This window comes from Hyla sarda, chromosome 9 (assembly GCF_029499605.1).
Source record: "Hyla sarda isolate aHylSar1 chromosome 9, aHylSar1.hap1, whole genome shotgun sequence".
NCBI classification, from domain to species: Eukaryota; Metazoa; Chordata; class Amphibia; order Anura; family Hylidae; genus Hyla; species Hyla sarda.
Genome location: NC_079197.1, coordinates 87,961,617 through 87,985,206, shown reverse-complemented (window position 1 = coordinate 87,985,206; position 23,590 = coordinate 87,961,617). Strand labels below are relative to the sequence as shown.

Here is a 23,590-nt window from a genome sequence, read left to right as displayed (position 1 = left end):
CTCAGATGGTATGGGGCCTAACACTAACCTACCTGTGCGTGATAAGCAAAACCAGGAACCAAATTACAGCAGCATCAGGTCCAGCTTGTAGACTGCTACCAGGTTAGCTCCAGTGTGACTATGCAAACATACAATGGGAGGGGGAGAGACAGGCTACAATCCCCACCCTGGTTGGCTAATATAGTGCCGGCCTCACAGATGAAAATGCTACCCAGTATGATAAAAAGGGTGCATTAGTATAAACTTTAGACATAAAACAGCTTACAATTGCGTGGTCTGCAGTGGCAAGAGATACTCAACCCCAAGTGCAGTTGTGCACTATACGCTGGGGTGGAGCTCCTGCACTTGTGGTCCGTTGCTATGGGCGATCCCCAGCACAATATGCATATCGTGCTGGGGATCGCCCATAGCAACGGACCACAAGTGCAGGAGCTCCACCCCAGCGTATAGTGCACAACTGATGTTATTAGCCAACCAGGGTGGGGATTGTAGCCTGTCCCTCTCACAAGACCCAGCATAGTAGGGCAACACAGAGAGCAGGTATAACGTCACTAGGTATATAGAGCAGGCCGGGGAAGGCAGCCCAGGGGATAAAGCAGTCCATGGCAGGCAGCGGAAGCACCGCAAGTCCCAGCAAGTTAGGGCCACCCAGAGAGCAGGCAGAGGAGCACTAGTTATATATGGCAGGCAGTAGGAGGCATCCAAGAGGGCCAGGCAGTCCACAGAGGACAGGTAGGGCACCACAGGTCCCAGCAGGGCTGGTCTCAACCGCGAGCAGGTAGAAAGTCACTAGTGATATTATGCAGACAGAGGTACATCAGTGTATAGGCAGTCCACAGAAAACAAAGAGGGGACCACATGTGTCTGCAGGGGCCCCTCTGGGGCACAGAGTTACTCACTCAGCAACCCCTACAGTGCACCAGGAGCCAGCAGCGAGGATCAGGGAGATGCAGAAGGACCACCAGTACTCAGTATATTGTAGTGGTACTAGGATACTGCAGCCCAGCTTCCATTCAATTCACTAGCAGCTGAGCTGCAGTTACCAAGCACAGTCACTAAGTAATGTACAAAGATGTCTGCTTCCATCCCTTTTATATAGTATATGCAGGCACCACAGCTCTGGCAAACTGCGTATCCGCAGGGGTGCCAGGCATTGAACCACTACTGATCAGATATTGATGGCCTAGCCTCAGGATAGCCATCAATACAAAAAAGTACAGTTTCCATGTGGCCATAGCCTTCACTGCCCACTTAAGTCAGTGAGCCTTGGGAACTCAGAACCTTGTTGAAGGTTTACCAGGTGTTCTTCCTAGCATCACTTCTGTCATAGTCTCTTAGATCTTTACTCTTCTCCATATTCCTGCTTTCAACACAACAACTTTAATAACTTACTGTTTACGAGCTGCCTAATATATCTAACTCCCTGACAGGAGCCATTGTCACAAATAATCAATCTTATTCACTTCACCTGTCACCTGATTTTAAAGTTATGGTTGATCAATGTATGTACAGTACCTGAATATCAAATAAAATGTTGTTGTTTTTTTGTTGTTGTTGATTTCTTTTTTTCTTTTTCTTTTTTTATTAAAAAGGTTTTTAATAATGCTATTTTCACACACTAGGGAAAATAATCAAAAACTGCCTAATTCTTAGTGTCCAGTTAGGTTAGTCTTAAAAAGCGCCAGATTTTGAGCAGTGACTTAGGTTGTTTGAAAATCCGGCATATCTTTTGACTATTTAAGTTTGCTCCTTCTATTAATTGGCATAATTGCCAATTGCCAACAATTGCATCAAAAACTGGTTCATTTTGTGGTTCAAGCACACATCCTTTCCAGCGAGGCCATGCCCACTTCCTAGTAATCCCTTGTGGAGTGTCACACAAAAGTGTTTCAAAAGTGTCTAAACCACATTGAAAAAAAGTTAAACAAATTGAAAAAAGTCATGTAAGCCAGTGTATTGCACTTGTTTCATGACAAGGCAGTTATGATTATTTCCTCCATAATTTTTTTTTGGACTCCAAAAGCATCAGTTTTTCCTATTAAATTGCATTGGATTTAGTGGGAAAACCGTACACATGTGGTTAAATGCTATGTCCATAATTCTTACAGACATAAAATTAAAGGAGTTATCCAGGAAATAGAAAAACAGCTGTTTTTTCCCCCCCAAAAAAACAGCTGTTTTTTCCCCCCAAAAAAAACAGCACCACATCGGTTGTGTGTGTTATTGCAACTCAATTCAATTTAAGTGAATGGAGCCATGATGTAATACCACACAAAGTGTAGTGCTGCTTTTGGAAGAAATTAGCTCTGCTTTTCAAATCCTGGATAACCCCTTTAAGTACCATGGTCTTTTTTGGGGCTGTTTTTGTAAGGGGGATGTTTTTTCACATATTTATGGACCAGTTTTCATCTGAAAAAATTTCTGTTTTTAGATTTTATGTTATCATTAGCTGTAGCCCAAAAAACAGCTAAAAAAAATATTCAAAAATGCAAACAGACACTCCCATTTTCAAGTTTTCAGAGTAAAGTGGAGAATTAGTAGTTTTTTTTGGCACATGATACATGCAACACAAAAACCCTACAAAATCTACTCAAAAAGTCTTAGTAAATGAGGCCCATTGTGTGCACATAGCCAAAGTCTGTACAACATGGAAAAAGTGATGTCTCTACAACATGACCTATATTCATTACAATTCTTTGAATAACTATTTACCCTGTTATGATAATATGTCTACATTTTGAAAACAAGGGAGATGATTACTTTTTATATGTCAGTAAATATGCATCAAACAGTGATCACTCCAGCCCTACCCACCAAAGAGGAAAAGAGGGCATTGCCATATTCTCTTATATTAGACTTATTTTTGGTGGACCACTGGTGTATGGTGGGACCACGGGTGTAGCGGACTGAGTAGTGGGTCAGATGGTATTAACCCCTGGGGCAAGATGTTGTTAACCCCTAGTGTACGTGACGCCAGGATGTGGTTGTATGGTGTATGGCACCTCCGACAACCAACCCAAAACGGCATAGATTAAATGAGAGTCCAAAGCAGGCTTTGAAGCAACTGGAACTTTACTGAAGAAGGCAGTATAACAGTCTTTACAGGCTTCCACGGAGGTGACTGGGACACAGGGTACCTCTCAGGCTTGCTTGGACTTGTAGTGGTAATAATAATGATGCAGACCACTGTGCTACTGTTATGACTTTGGTGGCAACTGTAGAGACTTGACTTGGAGTCATAGAAGACTTACAAATTAGATGTTGCTGCAGACTTGTAGGCTTTGGCCTAGCTGGACTGCACTTGTACAGGACTTGTGCTTGCTTTAGTGTCCAGGAAGAGAGCAAGAACTAAGAGAGCTAGTGTAGAGACTAAAGCCCTTTATATATAAGGGGTCTGGACTAAAGCCCATTGGTAGCTGGTGGCCTGTGGTTACCTGTGCCTCTGGAACTCTGGGTATCGGGTGATCACATATCACATGCCATATCACATGACCTTAGGAAGGTCCTATACAGTTTAAACAGCCTAATAACCTTTGTACATAGTTTATATTCACTGTACAATACTTATAATAAATGTACATGAGTAATATACAATAATAATGAACTAGGGGGACCCGGCAGGAGAGCCCTGTGGACTTGAGGGGACTTCCTGAGGGGACTTAAGGACGGTACAGAACCATGTTCTGTACCGGGACACGACATATTTACTTAATGAATCTCTGTAAATTACCTTAATAAGAATCACACAATAAAACAATAGTGAGTATTGGCACTATTTTGTCACATGTATTTCAATAATAATAATAATTGCTCATCAAATGATAATTGTGTTTTACAGGTGTAACCATCGGTCCGCTCGCTAGTGGATTTCATTATAGATTTAATTCTACTGAAAAGAACACATGGTCATCTTACGCCACGGGTCTGCATTCATTTCTTGAAGGTAAAATCAGTTTTGATGACACAAGAAATAGCTTGAACAAAATTATTGCTGTCATCAAAAATTAGGAAGTAACAAAGCAAAACATATGGGGGAGATTTATCAAAACTTTCAGATTGATTTTTAAATCGCTTCTTTCATTTTTAGGGGCCTTTTTAAAAACAAAAGAAGTGATCTGATTGGTTGCTATGGGCAACTGGTCAGTTTAATCTGCACAGGTTTTGATAAATGTCTCCCATACATTTCTTCTATGCACATGGAGCATTCCTAAATAATTAACAAAAAATTCTTAAAATACCTGTATGGTATCCACTTCTATCCCACCATTATTTAATCTAGGTATTAAGGGTCTCAGCACTTATATTCTGCAATATAGCTGGCTAATATTTTATACAGGAAAAAACCCAAAGAAGAACTATTGCATAAAAAGTAGTTTCTATTCATTTGTATACTTACAATAAAATGAACATGTACAAAATATAAAAATACAGTGAAAAAAGGCCTAGTAGCTGACTGAAAAATACCCCCAGTCTAAGCACTATGGGGGAGATTTATCAAAACCTGTGCAAAGGAAAAGTTGCCCAGTTGCCCATAGCAACCAATCAGATCACTTTCATTTTTAAAGAGACCTCTGAAAAATGAAAGAAGCGATCTGATTGGTTGCTATGGGCAACTGGGCAATTTTTCGTCTGCACAGGTTTTGATAAATCTCCCCCTATGTGAGTCTGGTTCATGCAAAACACATGTGTACATAAAATACAGTGATCACATAAAACATAACAGGTCAATCACAAACAAATATCCAACGCGTTTAGTTGTATGGTGTTAAAAAGCGGCACAACTCTTCAGGGAGAAGTGCGGAGGGACCAGGGGCGTCCAAATGATAAGCACCCCTATCTCTCTTCTCACAATAGCATATATCTAGATACAGTAGTGAGGAGATATAAAATATAGTTTATAGGTTCAATGTATATGTCCATCACTTCATATTGAACCTTATTAAATAGATAGTCCATAGAGGATAGATATAAGACACAGATGGTGACAGTCTGTCTGTAGAGTTATTGAGATGCAATAGCCTGAGAATGAATAGGAAAGAGAAAGTATCACAATAGGTATATGTACCCCATGACCAATAGTTTTAGAAACGTTCCTCTTAGTATTGGCTTGGGTGAGGTAAGATAAGATGTACAAGATGGTCAGTAGTGAATAGGATTGGGAAACCTATGAGCTGATTCTGCATATAATGTATATAAAAATGAAAGTGAAGGCGACGTCTGAGTATATAGAGTAGGTAGGAGAGAGGAGTATAGTAGTGTGCTAAAAAGTGTTCCTCTGACCAATGAAAACTGATATCTGTTTTTTTTGCCACTACTAACATGTGTCTCTCTGTATGCCAGGTGCTGATGTCTGAAGGCAGATATAAACAAAAATGTCATAGTATGGTATTAACTCAGGAATGGATGGAAGAGCGTCCATTCCGTTAGAAATATAATACTGGCCTACCTATTTAGATATCTCCAGTCTCTAGATGTCAACAAGGATAAGGTAGCCTACTGGAGAGTCTGCCTATGCAAGAAGGAAAACCCCATTATATATATATATATATATATATATATATATATATATATATATATATATATATGATGACCAAAATCGCCTAAATTGATCACCCATCAGGCAGGTAAAGAAATGTAATATAACTTACTTCATGGCATGATGATCCGATGCAGACGAGGTTCAGTTCGTTGACTGGCGCGGCGTTTACAGACGCCAGCCCGTCTTATTTAAGTGGGTCCCATGTGTCGCGCTGGAGCACACGCATGGCCAGAAGTGAGGTCACTTCCAGTCCCAAGTAAATGGTAGAGTGCTTCAGGCTACGGAGCACGATCTGTGTGCGGCACATGCTGGAGAGCACGCTAGACAGGAAGTGAGGTCACTTCTTTTGTGTGCTAGAGAGGGAGATAGCGTTCCAAGATGTGTAGCACATAGAATAACAGATATGAGGTAATGAGTACAGGGCTAATTCTGGAATGCCGCAGATAAAGATTAACCCTACTCAGCCCAAATAGAGGGGAAGTAGGATAGGGTATAATTGGAATAACCTAAATTACCATGATAGAGGGGAAGTAAGATGGGGTATATGGATAGCAGGGTAGTAAATATATTAATATGGATGGATAAATAAATAGATGGAATATGTTAGGTCAGGGGTAGTCTAAGTTGAATAGATAAATAATGGACTGGACTATCTATTAGTTAATAAATGTTGAAGTGGAAACAGGATCCATTGTGATGTATGGATACTACTGGTGGCCAACTTCAACACATGAAGCTATAAAAAGCTGGCAAAACTGAGTTGTTCATGTAAACCGTTTGGATATACTGTGTCAAGTGTAAATATCAATCTGGCTTCTTTTGTGTCACAATTAGGTCTGTATGTCCCCTTCAAATCCCGGTCTTGACTGTTTTCAATACTTTAAATGAGATATTGCTCAGGTCTCCGTCGTGTTTTTCACTTACGTGACATGCGACAGGTTTGTCCCTTGTGTTGTTTATATCCCCTATATGTTCCAGGATATGTTTTCTTAATTCTCTTGTGGTCTTCGCAGTGTATTTGCATATGCATATGTATACCACATTGCATGTTCGACAGTTTACAAAGGATTTTGCAGGGAATGTGCGGTTGAGGTGCATATTTATTGTGACACTGTGGCAAGGCAAGGGTGTATTTCCCTAGCTCACCCTGGAGAATCAGGTAGTAGAAAGGGGAAGTGTGTTTAAAAAGAAGCTAGACACAATAGTTGGGGCTCTCCCTAGAAAACAGCAAGGTGGCTGTAGGGAGAGGCAGGGGTCCTACTGAGGAATACACGGCCCGAGCTCTGAGTGGCCCCAAGAAGTGGTGTGGACAAGACACACAGCAAGACGTTGCAAACGCTGTGTGTGAACAGTGAGTAGAAGGTTGCAGGATGCATAGGTTTAACTGGCCGGGAAAAGCCCACCAGTTGATAGACAGGGCATGCTGGATTGTTTAGTTAGTGACTGGATGGTCTAGGGTTTTGTTTTGTTCCTGTGTTATGTTTTATTTTATTTATCCTGCAACCTGTCTAATTAAGCTGTCGAGGGGCCGGACTTGCATAAAGAACTGTTGTTTGCCGGTTTATTGAAGTGGAAACGTGTCCTGTGGCTGTGTTAAGGACGATCCCAGAACTGTCGCCAGGGAGAAATCTTTACAATTGGTGGAGGATGCGGGCAGCACGTTGCTAAGAGCAACCAATGGGCCGGACTTGCATAAAGAACTGTTGTTTGCCGGTTTATTGAAGTGGAAATGTGTCCTGTGGCTGTGTTAAGGACGATCCCAGAACTATCGCCAGGGAGAAATCTTTACAATTGGTGAAGGATGCGGGCAGCACGTTGCTAAGAGCAACCAATGGTTGAGTTGCAGTAAAGTTGTTGCTAGGAGCCCAGCTGTGGAGTACAAGAGCAGGACTGAGCCTGTGGTGAAAGCGTTGCTAGGGGCAACGGATTGCGTCAAGTGAGTGAGCGCTCTCTCAGCTAAGGAGACAGGTGGACAGGCTGTTGTTTGTTTTGCAAAGATGGGTCGACGTCAAAATGTCCTTGCTAGGAGCAACCTACGTGGACAGCAATCGGTTGTTGCCAAGAAGGATGCTATGGTGAGCACCTTGATGAAATTGGCTGCAGTTCAGCAAGAGGACGTCTTCGCACCTGATTATCCTCTAGTCAGGAGGCCAGAAAAGATGGACGCGAGGACCCGTGAGTAACTGGTGGGTGGAATCCCACTGTTTGTGGATCTGGACTGTCACCAGGCTGTATCCAGAGTCATGCCAGACATACAGTGGGGATCAAAAGTTTGGGCACCCCAGGTAAAAATTTGTATTAATGTGCATAAAGAAGCCAAGGAAAGATGGAAAAATTTCCAAAAGGCATCAAATTTCAGATTAGACATTCTTATAATATGTCAACAAAAGTTAGATTTTACTGCAGACAGGAGGCTCGTATCAAATGAATATTCCTTCTTTATTAAACTCACTAGCAGAAAGAAAAATGCAAATGTAGCTTCAACAATGAAAGAAAAAACTAGGATGCAGGTCGCCTAGCAACCTAACCGCACCCCCATGATCAATCCCACCAATCCCATCCAACTTGCTCCATATAAAATCAACTGCAGCTCCACCCTTCTTCCTTTCTTTCTGCTCACTAGCTGTGTGCATACAGATAAGTACCCATATTGTTCATTGTGGTTTATACTGTACCTGAGGCCTGATTTAGGCCTCTCTTTATTCCCCCTTGTATCAGTTCATATGCTACTGTTGGGTGTTTAGATCCCGGGGGACTTTTGTTCAGCGTTTATTGCTCTGAGCCCTGGCGTGGGTACTGTATACGCCGGTGACTCTATCCTTTACGTTTGTTCCCATATCCTTTATCTTCCCTTGTGTCTGTGGGTGTTGGAGAAGGTTTAATACATAATTTCTGTGCCTCCTCCTATCCCCCTTTCCCGTTTCCCCCCCTTATTGTAAGCCCCTGACTCGCCGACATTACCTGGTGATGTTGGGGTCTTGTTCTTTTAAGGCCCGCCCTTCTTCTCTCTTAGCCGCGCGCGTCTCCTCCCTTGTACGTGGCCGGAGTAGTCTTCTGTGTCAGAGCTGGCCATGCCCCCTCCCTCTGCTCTTACGTCTGTGGTCCCGGCCTCGCTCTCGCTGGCGCGACTGCAATTTCAGTCATGCCAGCGCAGCGACGCTGGTGACCGGTGCTTGTGGGGAGTGTTGTGAGTTTTTCACATACTCCCTGCAAGACGTTACTGTTGTTTTATCCTACTGTACAAGTGAATATTTTTTCACTTATTACATTTGCTGTGGGAGTGAGGGAGCTTTTATTCCTCTACTCCTTATTGTTGTTGTTCTACACATACACATTACAATAGTTTGTTTTTCCCTTGGTATTATTCATATTTCATTTAATTAAAGTTTTTGTTTCCTTTTCCACAGCCCTGTTGGAATCCCGCATTTACCTTTTCAGTGCCACTTATCTATTTTGAATATGTCTGAGGACAAGATTGTTATGACCTTGGGGGATGGCCCCAATCAGGGACACGCCACTGAATCTATGTCTGCGGACCATATTCATTTACTGGTAAATAAATCCGTGCAAGCGGCTATGTCTTCTCTGCATGAGGTGATTTCCAAATCTGTTTCTGTGGTGATGCTCCATTCCCGCCGTGAGGCGAACTTACTTCATACTTCCGCTGTTGATTTGGAAGCGGCGAACGCAGGGGCTGCTAGCTCCAAGCGACCAAGTCTGACCGGAAGAGACACCACATTTCAGACGACCAGACCTCTCCTATGACGCATTCTATGTCAGGAGATGTCAGGGTAAAAGACCCTCCGCAAAGGGGGAAGGTGTAGTTCTTAAGGCCGCTAGGGGCGCTAAACGAGTTAAACCGAATACTTTTGTTGATGATTCGGAAGTGGAATCGGAGATGGAGTTATCGGAGTCTGTCGTCTCTGGTGCTGATGACGATAATGAATATGAGGATGATGAGGTTGTCCTACAGGACCCGTCTACCGAGGGTGTGGTGTCTCCGGACGCCATACTCGATTCACAGGGTCTGCCATTCTTCGACCCTGAAGAGATTAAACACCCGAGGGTGAATGGACCCCTATCCCAGAGGTAGCCAAATATTTAGAGGCTTGGCTTCGTAAACCACTGGGCAGGGGTAATCGAAATAAACGCGGAGTGTCCGCGGCCTTCCCTGGCCAATAAGGTGGCGATTACACCGGAGTTGGATACTATCCTGATAAAATATCTGGTGAAGTCAGGGAAAAACCTGAAAAAAGGGATTGAACGGTCCTTTAAGTCGGTCCAAGATAAGTTATTGGATCTTTTGGGGTCGATTACTAAGATTCTTAATATGGCGGAGCAGGCGGTGGCCTCTGGCGAGCCTGTTAATGCGGCTACCCTGCGGGGGTGGGCGTTGAGATCCGCTTGCCTCCTAGGTAATGCGAATTCGGCCTTGTCAGCTGAACGTTGCAGGTCCATTTTGATGCGGCTGGATCCGCAGCTTTCACACCTGGCTATGGAGGAACCGGGCCCTTCGGCTGATGGGCTATTATTCAGGGATTCCCTGATTAAGAATATCAATAAATTTGTGGGCTTATTCTCCAGCTTGGATAAAGCTCAGAGCTCTCTGAGAAAGAACCTAAGTGGCAAGGTTTTTGGTAAGGCTGGAAGGGGCAGGGTTCGCCCTTCCTGCCGAGGAGCCTATTTTAGACCCTATCATAGGGGATCAGTACAATACGTACAGGACAGATCACAGGCTCCGATGGTCGCTGCTCCAGTTGCCCCCACCCCCTTTTTTCCACCACGAGGAAGACCCTGGAGGGCTAGAGGTGGCCGTGGCTTCCCAAGAGGCAGAAGCACAGGTGGGTCGGCAGTACACGATCATGCCACATATACATGTGGGGGGCAGGATAGGGTTTTTTACCCACACTTGGTCCCGGGTTACGGTCGATCTGTGTGTCCTGCACGTGGTGTCGGGGTATGTCATAGAATTCATTTCCCCGCCGATTCAACGGCAGGCTCCGAGGAGAATCCATTTTTCGAATGCAGACAGGGAATTGGTGCAGGCAGAAATCGACGATCTTTTCAAGAAGCAGGCCATACACCCAGTAGGTGTGACTACGCCAGGCTTTATAAGCAGTGTCTTCTTGGTAAAGAAGAAAGACGGCGGTCACAGGCCGGTCATAAACTTAAAAGATCTAAACGAATACGTCCTGTACCGACATTTCATAATGGAGGGCGTTCATCTCCTTAGGGATTTACTGCTCCTGGGAGATTGGTTGGCAAAGATCGATCTGAAGGATGCTTACCTGACGGTACCGATCCATCGGTCTTCTCAACGTTTCCTACAGTTTCTGTGGGAAGGACGAAAGTGGGAGTTCTCTTGTCTCCCATTCGGTCTTTCGTCCGCTCCGTGGTGTTTCACCAAACTCCTAAAGCCGGTCGTGGCTTGTCTTTGGAGTCAGGGAGTGAGAATGACCATTTATCTGGACGATTTATTGATCATGGCTCGTTCGGAGAGTCAGGCCCGATTACATGTGCAGTGGGCCACGTCTCTTCTGGTGGAGTTAGGGTTTCTCATCAACGAAAAGAAATCCGTATTGACTCCGGCTCAAGCAATGGAGTTTCTGGGTTTTGTAGTGAATACCCAGCTGGCGACCCTGAGTCTACCGGGCAAGAAACTTGCTTTGCTTCGCAAGGAAATACGGAGCCTGTTGCGCAAACGGGTGGTGACCCTACGCGCGGTGGCTCGGATTCTTGGCCTGTTATCAGCCTCAGGGCAGGCGATTTTTCCTGCGCCCCTACAGTACAGGGCACTTCAGAGGTTGAAGAATACCCATTTTTCAGGCGGCCTGACATATGAGGCCCAGATCCCGTTGTCACGGGAGCGCACGAGGAATTGTTGTGGTGGCTCCGACACGTTCAGGAATGGAATGGGAGGACAATATTCAATTCCAGGCCGGACGTGATTATAGAATCGGATGCCAGTCTCGATGGTTGGGGTGCCTGGTGCAGTTCATCCACCACTGGAGGCAAGTGGTCGCCGGTCGAGGCGCAGTTGCACATCAATTGCCTGGAGTTGCTGGCGGGTACATTCGCCCTGAAGAGTTTTACCCCCCATCGGACGGATTGTTGCGTGTTGCTACGCATGGACAATGTCACTGCGGTGCAATATGTCAACCGTTTAGGGGGCACCAAATCTCGCATACTGACGGATTTGGCGAAAGATCTGTGGTTTTTCTGCCTGGAGAGGAATATTCTACTCCAAGCAGAATATCTACCGGGTGTTTCCAATTCAGTTGCAGATTGGAATTCCAGACACCTGGTGAATGACAGCGACTGGACCTTGCATCCGGTTTTTCAGGCCATCCAGACCTTATGGGGGCCCCTTGGTCTGGATTTATTTGCGTCTCGGCTCAATCGGCGACTGCCCCAGTTCTTCAGTTGGAGGCCAGATCCGGAGACCTTGGCGACCGATGCTTTCCTTCAGGTTTGGCCTCAGGAGACATTGTATGCGTTTCCTCCATTCGCCATGATCGCCAGGGTTTTATGGCAGGCGGAATCACAGAAGTCGACCCTAGTATTGATCACGCCTTGGTGGCCTACTCAACCCTGGTTTTCCCAGGTTTTGTGGATGACCATCGATTGTCCGAGGATTTGCCCGCAGTTTCCATCGATCCTGTTGGGTCCGGCAGGGGAGTTTCACCCGCTGGTACTGGCGGAACAATTACCTATGGTGGCATGACTGATATCGGGGCATCAGTCCCGGATAGAGATTTATCACAGTCAGCTAGGGACCTCATTCAGGATGCATGGGCCCCAGGTACCAGGTCGGCTTACCGATCAGCCTGGGGATTTTGGATTCATTGGTGCGCACGGCGACAAATGGATCCCATTCCTGCCCCTGTGTCCGGGGTGTTGAATTTTTTTGTCCGAAGCCTTTGACGGGGGTAAGGCTTATCGGACTATTAATGTTTACCGGTTGGCGATTTCGGCGCAGCAAGTGCCGATTGATGGAGTGCTGATTGGCCAACATCCGTTGGTCTGTCGTTTGTTGCGAGGTATCAGGTTTAAACGGCCTCCAGGTTCACGGTATCAAACTACGTGGGATGTTTAGTTGGTTTTGTGCATGTTTGAGGCCTGGGAGGACAACGAAGGTTTGTCCCTTAAGCTGTTATCCTACACGCTTACCATGTTGTTGTGCCTGGTGTCCATAAAACGTGTCTCGGATGCACGCGCTCTGGACATTTCCAGGAGGCAGTTTACCACTCAAGGGGTGCAGTTTTCCATAGCTAGGCATACTAAGACGGATTTGCGAGTGTTTTTTTACCCAAGTTTTCCGACGCATGCTAAGCTATGAGTGGTGAGATGTCTAAAAACATATGAGTTAATGACGAAAGAGTTGCGGTCTCCGGATGGTTCTCAATTACTGATTTCGTTTCGCTCACCGCATCTTCCGGTTTCTTCACAAACGTTGTCACGTTGGGTGAAGTGTTCTATGGAGTTGGCTGGTGTGGATGTGTCTCTTTTTAAGGCACATTCTTCGAGAGGGGCCATGGCTACTAAGGTGGCTCTGACGGGAGGCTCTCTGTCGGAACTTTTGAAGGCGGTGGATTGGTCGTCGGAGGACATTTTCCGAACTTTTTATTTTAGACCGGAACCTCACGTTTCATTGTCTGTTTTGTAATGATTATTTTTTTTGTATTTGCATGTACTTTGAACTTGCATTTGATACGAGCCAGGTTATTGAGTTCTACTTTTGGAGGCGTTGGAGGTGTTGATATTCTTCGGCCGGAAGTTCGGTTTCCTGTTGGAATTGAAAGGTTTCTCTGGAGTCGTTAGAAGCTGACCATTTTGAGTTTGCTGTTGAACGGAGCTGTCGGTTCCAGATGTTCGTTTTTTCTTCGTGGGGGACTGATGTTACATGGACTGTTCGCTTCAAGAAAGAGGAAGAAGGGTGGAGCTGCAGTTGGTTTTATATGGAGCAAGTTGAATGGGATTTGTGGGATTGATCATGGGGGTGCGGTTAGGTTGCTAGGCGACCTGCATCCTAGTTTTTTCTTTCATTGTTGAAGTCACATTTGCATTTTTCTTTCTGCTAGTGAGTTTAATAAAGAAGGAATATGCATTTGATACTCGCCTCCTGTCTTTATAAAATCTATATTTTCCGTCATAATACTAGGAAAATCCTAAATTTTATTTCCATTAGTTACACTTTCAAAATAACAGAAAACAAAAAAATGTAATCTGCAAAAGTTTGGGCACCCTGCAGAGTTAATATCTTGAACTGCCCCCCTTGGCAAGTATCACAGCTTGTAAATGCTTTTTGTAGCCAGCCAAGAGTCTTTCAATTCTTGTTTGAGGTATCTTTGCCCATTCTTCCTTACAAAAGTCTTCCAGTTCTTTGAGATTTTTTAGGTCTATCCATAGATTTTCAATTATGTTGAGGTCAGGAGATTGTGAAGGCCATGGCAAAACCTTCAGTTTATGCCTCTTGATGTAATCCCCGTGGATTTCGAGTGTGTTTAGGATCATTATCCATTTGTATAAGCCATCCTCTCTTTAACTTAAGCTTTTTCACAGATGGCATCAAGTTAGCATCCAAAATTTGCTGAAATTTTATTGAATCCATTTTTCCTTCTACTCGTGAAATGTTCCCTGTGCCACTGGCTGCAATACAACCCCAAAGCATGATTCATCCACCCCATGCTTAACAGTTGGACAGAGGTTCTTTTCATTAAATTCTGTTCCCCTTCTTCTCCAAGCGTACCTTTGCTCATTCTGGCCAAAAAGTTCAATTTTAACCTCATCAGTCCACAGAACTTGTTGCCAAAATGCATCAGGCTTGTCTTTATGTTCATTTGCAAAGTTCAAACACTGATTTTTGTGGTGAGGATGTAGAAGAGGTTTTCTTCTATGAAGATCATATTTGTACAAGTATCTCTTTATAGTGGAATAGTGTACCACAACTCCAGTGTCTGCCAGATCTTTCTGGAGGGATTGTGCAGTCAAACGTGGGTTTTGAATAGTTTTTCTCACAACCCTGTGAGCTGTTCTGTTTGATATTTTTCTTGGTCTTCCAGATCTTGCTGTAACTTCCACTGTTCCTGATGACTGCCATTTCTTAATTACATTCCGAACAGAGGATATTGACATCTGAAAATGTTTTGCTATCTTCTTTTTGCCTTCTCCAGCTTTGTGAGCATCAACTATTTTCAGTTTCAGATTTCTAGACAACCGCTTAAAGAACCCATGGTGCTGATTGTTGGGGCAAGGACAGATGAGTCTGGCCATTTAAAACCTTTGAGATTGACATCACCTGGTCTTCCCAGATAATGATTGAGAACAATCCATGACACTGGCAGGTCTCAGCTTTGCAAAGGGGGAAGTGTATGCTATAAATTCTGCAGGGTGCCCAAACTTTTGCAGACGCCATTTTTTTATTTTCTGTTATTTTGAAAGTGTAAATGATGGAAATAAAATCTATCTTTTTTTGACATATTATAAGAATGTTTAATCTGTAATCTGATGCCTTTTGGAGATTTTTCCATCTTTCCTTGGCTTCTTTATGCACATTAACACAATTTTTTACCTGGGGTGCCCAAACTTTTGATCCCCACTGTAATACCGTTTGTGAAGATTTGACCAGAGCCTGGTAAGATTGTTTTAATTGACTTTGAGACATGTTATGGGACAGTGAGCCATGTAATGGAGGTGTGTGCAGAGCTTAATGTGGAGTTTCCCATATTTCTGGCAGTTGTGGAATGGGGAGAGTGTGCCAGAGAAATTGCACATAAAGGTTCCTAAGGTAATGGTGGGTGGTGTGCCACTACTTGACTGTGTTAACTCTGTCCAAGGTGACTCCAACCAATGTCTAGTTGTGAAATCTGACATATATCTAGTGACTGCTGACACTCCCTATCTGCTGAGTAACTCTCCACTAGTGTGTGGTCAACTGTTGTGGGCCTATCAGGTGTACCCGCTCTAGTTACCTGAAAGTCTTCCCATAATTGCTGAAAAAATTGAAAATCCATCCCCAGTACTACATCATACTCCAAGGAGGGCTCTATTGCAACCTTATGACTCACAGTACCACAGGGGGTAGAAAAACAGACATTAACAGTTTTATAACCCCAAATATCCACCTGTATAGAAACTATGACAGGGTCCAGCTTTCTGCAACTGATCTTCGCCAGACTTATTATACCCATAGGCTCTAGCAAAGCAACCATCTTTTTACCATCTACTACCAGCTCACACAAGTTTTCTTTTGTCCCGTCCAAGTTGTCAGCAGTACACATTACTTAAGAAAACATAGGCATATATTTTTGACAAAAAACATTGTCACTCTGCATAGGTTCCAAATTTACACGACCGTTCATAGCACTATGACCCAACTCATGCAAAGTGTGTTTTGTAACATTTTCTCCAAGTCTTGCATGCAACATTTTCTGTTCAACAGACTTCTTTAGTCCAATCTGCAGAGTGTGAACAGTCCCATCGGTCTTCAAGAGGGGTCCCCCACCCTCACATGATATCACAACTAGACATTGGTTGGAGTCACCTTGGACAGAGTTCACACAGTCAAGTAGTGACACACCACCCACCATTACCTCAGAAACCTTTGTGTGCAATTTATCTGGCACACTCTCCCCATTCCACAATTGCCAAAAATATGGGAAGTCTCTGCCTAGTATAAACTCCACATTAAGCTCTGCACACACCTCCAGCTTATTGCGCACTGTCCCAAAATATGTCTCAAAGTCAATTAAAACAGTCTTACCAGGTACTGGTCGAATCTTCACAAACGGTATTATGTCCGGCATGACTCTGGATACAGCCTGGTGACAGTCCAGATCCACAAACAGTGGGATTCCACCCACCAGTTACTCACGGGTCCTCACGTCCATCTTTTCTGGCCTCTGGACCAGAGGTTAATCTGCAGCCAATTTCATCAAGGTGCTCACCATAGCATCCTTCTGGGCGACAACTGATTGCTGTCCAAGTCGGTTGCTCCTAGCAAAGGCATTTTGACATCGACCCATCTTTGCAAAACAAACAACACGTCTTACTGCTGTTGCGCTGCGCAGGTGCCCGTCCACCTATCTCCTTAGCTGAGAGAGCACTCACTCACTTGACGTGATCTGTTGCCCCTAGCAACGCTTTCACCACAGGCTCAGTCCTACTCTTGTACTCCCCAGCTGGGTTTGTCCGACTTGCAACATGCATGGTGGGTTGCTCCTAGCAACAACTTTACTGCAACTCGACCATTGGTTGCTCTTAGCAACGTATTGCCTGCATCCTCCACCAATTGTAAAGATTTCTCCCTGGGGATAGCTCTGGGATCATCCTTAACACAGCCATAGGACACGTTTCCACTTCAAGAAACCGGCAAACAACAGTACTTTATGCAAGTCCGGCCCCTCGACAGCTTTATTAGACAGGTTGCAGGATAAATAAAAAACATAACAGAGGAACAAAACAAAACCCTAGACAGTCCAGTCACTAAATAAACAATCCAGCATGCCCTGTCTATCAACTGGTGGGCTTTTCCTGGCCAGTTAAACTTATGCCTCCTGCAACCTTCTACTCACTGTTCACACACAGCTTTTGCAACGTCTTGCTATGTGTCTCATCCACACCACTTCTTGGGGCCACTCACAGCTCAGGCTGTGTGTTCCTCAGCAGGACCCCTGCCTCTCCCTACAGCCACCTTGCTGTCTTCTAGGGAGAGCCCCAACTATTGTGTCTATCTTCTTTTTAAGCACACTTCCCATTTCTGCTACCTCATTAATTAGGCCACAGATGGAGGTTTCTCCAGGGTGAGCTAGGGAAATACACCCTTCCCTTGCCACAGTGTCACAATAGATACGCACCTCAACTGCACATTCCCTGCAAAATCCTTTGCAAACTGTCGAACATCCAATGTGGTATACATCTGCATATGCAAATGCGGAGCGCGATACATTGGGAAGACCACAGGAGAATTAAGAAAACGTATCCTGGAACATATAGGGGGTATAAACAACACAAGGGACAAACCTGTCGCACATCATGTAAGTGAAAAACACGATGGAGACCTGAGCAATATCTCATTTAAAGTATTGGAAACAGTCAAGACCGGGATTTGAAGGGGACATACAGACCTAATTGTGACACAAAAAGAAACCAGATGGATATTTACACTTGACACGGTATATCCAAACGGTTTTAATAAACAACTCAGTTTTGCCAGCTTTTTATAGCTTCATGTGTTGAGGATAACCACCAGAAGTATCAATACATCACAATGGATCCTGTTTCCACTTCAACATTTATCAACTAATAGATAGTCCAGTCCATTATTTATCTATTCAACTTAGACTACACATGACCTAACATATTCCATCTATTTATTTATGCATCCATGTTAATATATTTATTACCCTGCTATCCATATACCCCATCTTACTTCCCCTCACTTCCTGTCTAGCGTGCGCTCCAGCGGTGCCAGTCAACGAACTTAAGCTCGTCTGCATCGGATCCTCATGCCATAAAGTAAGTTATATTATATTTCATTACCTGCCTGATGGGTAATCAATATAGGCGATTCTTGTCATCATATATATAATGGGGTTTTCCTTCTTGCATAGGCAGACTCTCCAGTAGGCTACCTTATCCTTGTTGGCATCTAGAGACTGGAGATGTTTAACCCCTTAAAGGGATACTCCCCCCCCCCCCCCCCCCGTAGACATCTTATCCCCTATCCAAAGGATAGGGGATAAGATGTCAGATCACCAGGGTCCCGCTGCTGGGGACCCCCAGGATCTGACATCTTATCCCCTATCCTTAGGATAGGGGATAAGATGTCTAGGGGTGGAGTACCCCTTTAAGGACCAGGGTTTTTTCTTTTTTTGCACTTTCATTTTTTCCTCCTTACCTTTAAAAAAACATAACTCTTTCCATTTTGCACCTAAAAATCCATACGATGGCTTATTTTTTGCGCCACCAATTCTACTTTGCAGTGACATCAGTCATTTTACCCAAAAATCTAAGACGAAATGTGCGTCAAAATTGTCAAAAGAAAAAACACAATTTTGTAACTTTTGGGGGCTTCCGTATCTACTCAGTAAATTTTTCGGTATAAATGATACCTTATCTTTATTCTGTATGTCCATATGATTAAAATGATACCCTACTTATATAGGTTTGATTTTGTTGTACTTCTGGAAAAAATCATAACTACATGCAGGAAAATTTATACGTTTAAAAATTATCATCTTCTGACCCCTATAACTTTTGAATTTATTCGCGTACGGGGCGGTATTAGGGCTCAGTGATCTGTAGCTTTTAGCGGTACCATTTTTGTATTGATTGGACTTTTTGATCGCTCTTTATTCATTTTTTCATGATCTAAAAAGTGACCAAAAGCACGCTACTTTGGACTATGCAATTCTTTTTGTGCATAGGCCAAATATATTTTTATAATTCTGACATTTCTGCACACGGCTATACCACATATGTTTATTTTTATTTACACTGGTTTTTTAAATGGGAAAAGGGGGGTGATTCAAACTATTATTAGGGAAGGGGTTAAATGATCTTAATTAACTTTTTTTTTTTCACTTTTTTTTTTTGCAATCTTATGCAATCTTATTACACTGCACACACTGATCTTTTACATTGATCAATGGTTTCTCATAGGAAACCATTGATCGATGATTCTGCCGCTTGACTGCTCATGCCTGGATCTCTGGTCATTTGACACCAGGAGGCAGGTAAGGGGACCCTACTCGTGTCCTACAGCTGTTCGGGACACCGCGATTTCACTGCGGTGGTCCCGAACAGCCCCTGAGCTAACTGGTATTAGTTTACTTTCACTTTAGACGAGACGATCAACTTTGCCACAGGTCCCAGCCATTGTTAGAGGCCGGTTCCGACCCGCTATTTTTTATAGAAAGGGAAAGGACCCTGGACGTACAGTTACGCCCTTGGTCCTTAACAGGTTAATACAGCTACATCTATATAGGTAGGTAAGTATTATATTTCTAATGGCCCACTGTGACGCTCTTCCATCCATTCCTGAGTTAATACCATACTATGACATTTTTGTTTATATCTGCCTTCAGACATCAGGACCTGGAATACAGACACATGTTGGTAGTGGCAAAAAAAAAAAACAACAAAAAACGGATATCAGTTTTCCTCGATCAGAGGAACATTTTGTAGCATACTACTATACTCCTCTTTCCTACCTACTCTATATACTAAGACGTTGTCTTCACTTTCATTTTTATATTCATTATATGCAGATTTGACTCATAGGTGTCCCAATCCTTTTCATAACTGACCATAGTGTACATCTTATCTTACCTCACCCAAGCCAATACTAACAGGAACGTTTCTAAAGCTATTGGTCAGGGAGTACATATACCTATTACAGTGGTCCCTCAACATACGATGGTAATCCGTTTCAAATGAACCATCATTTGTTGAAACCATCGTATGTTCAGGGATCCGTGCAATGTATAGTATAGGACAGTGGTCTACAACCTGCGGACCTCCAGATGTTGCAAAACTACAACACCCAGCATGCCCGGACAGCCAACGGCTGTCCGGTCATGCTGGAAGTTGTAGTTTTGCAACATCTGGAGGTCCGCAGGTTGAAGACCACTAGTATTGGAGGTTATACTCACTTGTCCCTGCCACTCCGGACTGTCACCACTCGTCACCGCTGCCCTGGGTGTCGCCTTCCATCGCTGTCGCCGCGTCCCCGGGGTGTCCCCTTCTGATTTATACTAATTGTATTTAATATTTGGGATTATCAAATTAGTTAGGCTTACAGCCATATCGGTATAAATTTAGGATAAAAAACGCATACAGGAGTAACGGCCAAATAGGATGGTGTGAATTAGCTCGTAGAGAGCCACCTCAGGTTTTTCTTAATAGGGTGTGATCCATGTATTATTCAGGTATCCAGTTTTTCCATGTAATTTTAATGTGATGATGCGGTAGGTCATGTGACCGGACCGCTCAGTATTTTAATCGTGTTTGTTATGAGATGTATTAGTCTACGATTAAGCCCTGTAAAGGGCGAAACGCGTCAGACATCTTTATCTGTATGTATCCTGCAGTGGAATAAATAAAGACAAGCCTTTTTTACCTTATACATTGGTGCCGGACGGAGTTCTTTCTAGCATAAGGAGTTGCCGGAGGCGGTGCCGGCAGTCCGCAGCACAGGTGCAAGAGGTGTCCGGAGCTGGTGAGAGCGGTATCCATATCCCTTTGCCTTACAAGATTTGTAAATTACTTCTATTAAAAAATCTTAATCCTTCCAATAGTTATTAGCTTCTGAAGTTTTCTGTCTAACTGCTCAATGATGATGTCACGTCCCAGGAGCTGTGCATGATGGGAGAATATCCCCATAGGAACTGCACAACTCCCGGGACGTGAGTAATCAGAGAGCAGTTAGACAGAAACAACAACTCAACTTCAGAAGCTAATAACTATTGGAAAGATTATATTTATATAATATACTATATACAGTTCTTATAATTCATAATCCCCGCCGGGAGACGGGAGCTCTGATTGGTTAATAGCTTTTCACCAATCAGAGCTTTCGTCTCCTGGCAGCAGGGATTTTGAATTATGACAGTGTACACAAGAGCCGGCGGGCAGCGCAGTGTAGCCGCATGTACCGCCGGCATTTACAGTTAATAAATGCGGATCGCAGCGGATCTCTGGATAATGACCTGCTGCGATCTGCACCTCAGCCCCTGGACTACAATTCCCATCATGGACAGATCCTGCCATGATGGGAGTAGCAGTCCTTACTATCTCAAAATAGACACTTTGTTACGTGTCCTCCGAGGTGGTGTATATTTGTGCAAGAAAAGTGCTTTTGCGCATTTTTTTTGCGTAAAAAAAACGCAGATAATAAATTTGATTCTACAGTAGAAAGTGCTCTATGGTAAACTTAACTGTAGACATGGCCATGAAAAATTCTATCATATTTTGCACACAAAAAAAAAGCGCAAAAAATCTCTTGCGCAAATGTTTGCGTTTAAAAATACACCAAAAAATATTAGTTATATATAAATATAGTTCTATATACAATGATAAATTCCCCTCGTGTTTATCCTATTGTACTGTGCAACCAACACAGATCTAACACTCACCAGATACTCACCTATATTTTTTATTCATTTGTATAAAAAATAGGTTACAACCATTTAATGCAGGAATATATAGAAAACAAAATCCACTAAATGTCGGGCAATTGCTCTTTGCTATCAAATACAATGGTTATGCATCTCAACTTAGAGTATTCACCATATATCATGCTATATGCAGTATATCACCATAAAGTCACAGGGGGTAGTACCGTATTGCATTGGGTTTTCATTCCACTGTAACCACTGTTGCACTGTAACCACCCAGTCATCCATTTGGCTGCATTCACACCACGTTTTGTCCATACGGGGACCCGCCCCCCATCTCATTCATTTAAATGGGCCGACCAGAGTCAGATAGTGACTCCGGTCAGCTCATTTGTGCTCCATATCCGGTTTTCTGGCCAGACTGAAAATCGTGGTGTGCTGCACTTTTCAGTCTGGCCAGAAAACCGGATACAGGGCAAAAGTGAGCCCACTATCTGACTCCAGTCAGCTCATTCAAATGAATGAGATCAGGGCCGATCCCCGTACGAACTAACTTAGCACATTTCTACACAGCTTGAAAACACTTGGCTAACCCATTTTACTAGCAACTGCCTGAACTAGCCCCAACATACGTTTCATGTTCAGTCAAAGGGGCATGCCTGGAGGAATTAGGGGGGAGATTTATCAAAACCTGTCCAGAGGAAAAGTTGCTGAGTTGTCCAGGCAACCAATCAAATCGCTTCTTTCCTTTTTAACAAGGCCTCTACAAAATGAAAGAAGCTATCTGATTGGTTGCTATGGGCAGCTCAGCAACTTTTCCTTTGGACAGCTTTTGATAAATCTCCCCCTATATGTACATATTGGGGGAGATTTATCATTTGTGGCTGTGTGCAGTCATTCCTCCTGCCTTTGTTTTTTTCTTGCTGTGGTTTTGGCTTACTTTCTCCAAATTTATCAAAATGGTGCACTGAACTCAGAATTTGCGGTTGGATGCCACTTTTCTAAAGCAAGGCAGACATCGTATGAATTAGCGTTTTTTTTTTAAAGTTTTCACACTTATTTTGCGCCTTTTTAAAAAGGGGCACAAGGTAAATATCTTCCACTGCAATGTCATTTCACAGTCAGTTTTGCAGTTTTAAAATTGCCCAAAATTACAGCCAATAAAGAGGAAGGCAATGATAAATCTCCCCCATTTTATCCCTTCAGAAGAGATGCATGAAGACAAAAAGCAATCCCTGCTGTTCCAAACTGTCCATGAGATCAAATTGGGGAACACTAAGAGACTTACCGTATATATTTGAGTATAAGCAGAGTTGTTGAAAACATCCCCCTCGGCTTATACTCCAGTGAACAAAAAAAAAATCGCTTCAGGCATACCGGTGGGGGTGGGTGGTGAGGGGATGGGCCAGGCCGTCCATCGTCACCTATCTATGCTGCAGGGACTGTCAGACTTCCAGTGGGGAGGGTGAGCCATCCATCTTGACCGGGAGGCCCTCTTCTCCCCTCCGGGCCGGTCCCGGACTAGTGACGTTGCATTAACGAGGGGTGTCCCTGCACATTAATGTCTGCTGCGTGCGGACGTCCCTGCATGATGGTGTCAATGAAGCGTCACTAGTCCGGGGCCGGCCCGGAGCAGAGAAGAGGGCCTCCCCGTCAAGATGGCCGGCATGGACCAGCTCACCCTCCCCACTGGAAGTTGGACGGTCCCTGCAGCGTAGATGGTCGATGGTGGACGGCTGCTAGGCAACAGGGAAGGACCGACTGAGCTACAACTGGGGAGGTGAGTAGACAACAAGAGAGCGGGGTCTGTATGATGACTGAAGGGGGATGAGGGGGGTCTTGATGATGACAGGGGGATGAGGGGGATCTGGATGATGACGGGGGATGATGACGGGGGGTAGGAATGATGACAGGGGGGTCGAGATGATGACAG

At 44.0% G+C, this 23,590-nt stretch overlaps 1 protein-coding gene across 2 annotated transcripts in view; it reads left to right on the top strand.

Annotated features, from left to right (window-relative positions):
* Positions 1 to 23,590, top strand: part of ATP1B4 (ATPase Na+/K+ transporting family member beta 4) — a 176,786-nt gene that overhangs the window by 126,567 nt on the left and 26,629 nt on the right. For both annotated transcript variants that reach the window (XM_056538679.1, XM_056538680.1), the window contains exon 5: positions 3,839 to 3,943. In XM_056538679.1, the coding sequence (XP_056394654.1) occupies positions 3,839 to 3,943 (105 nt within the window). The remainder of the gene's footprint in view (positions 1 to 3,838; positions 3,944 to 23,590) is intronic.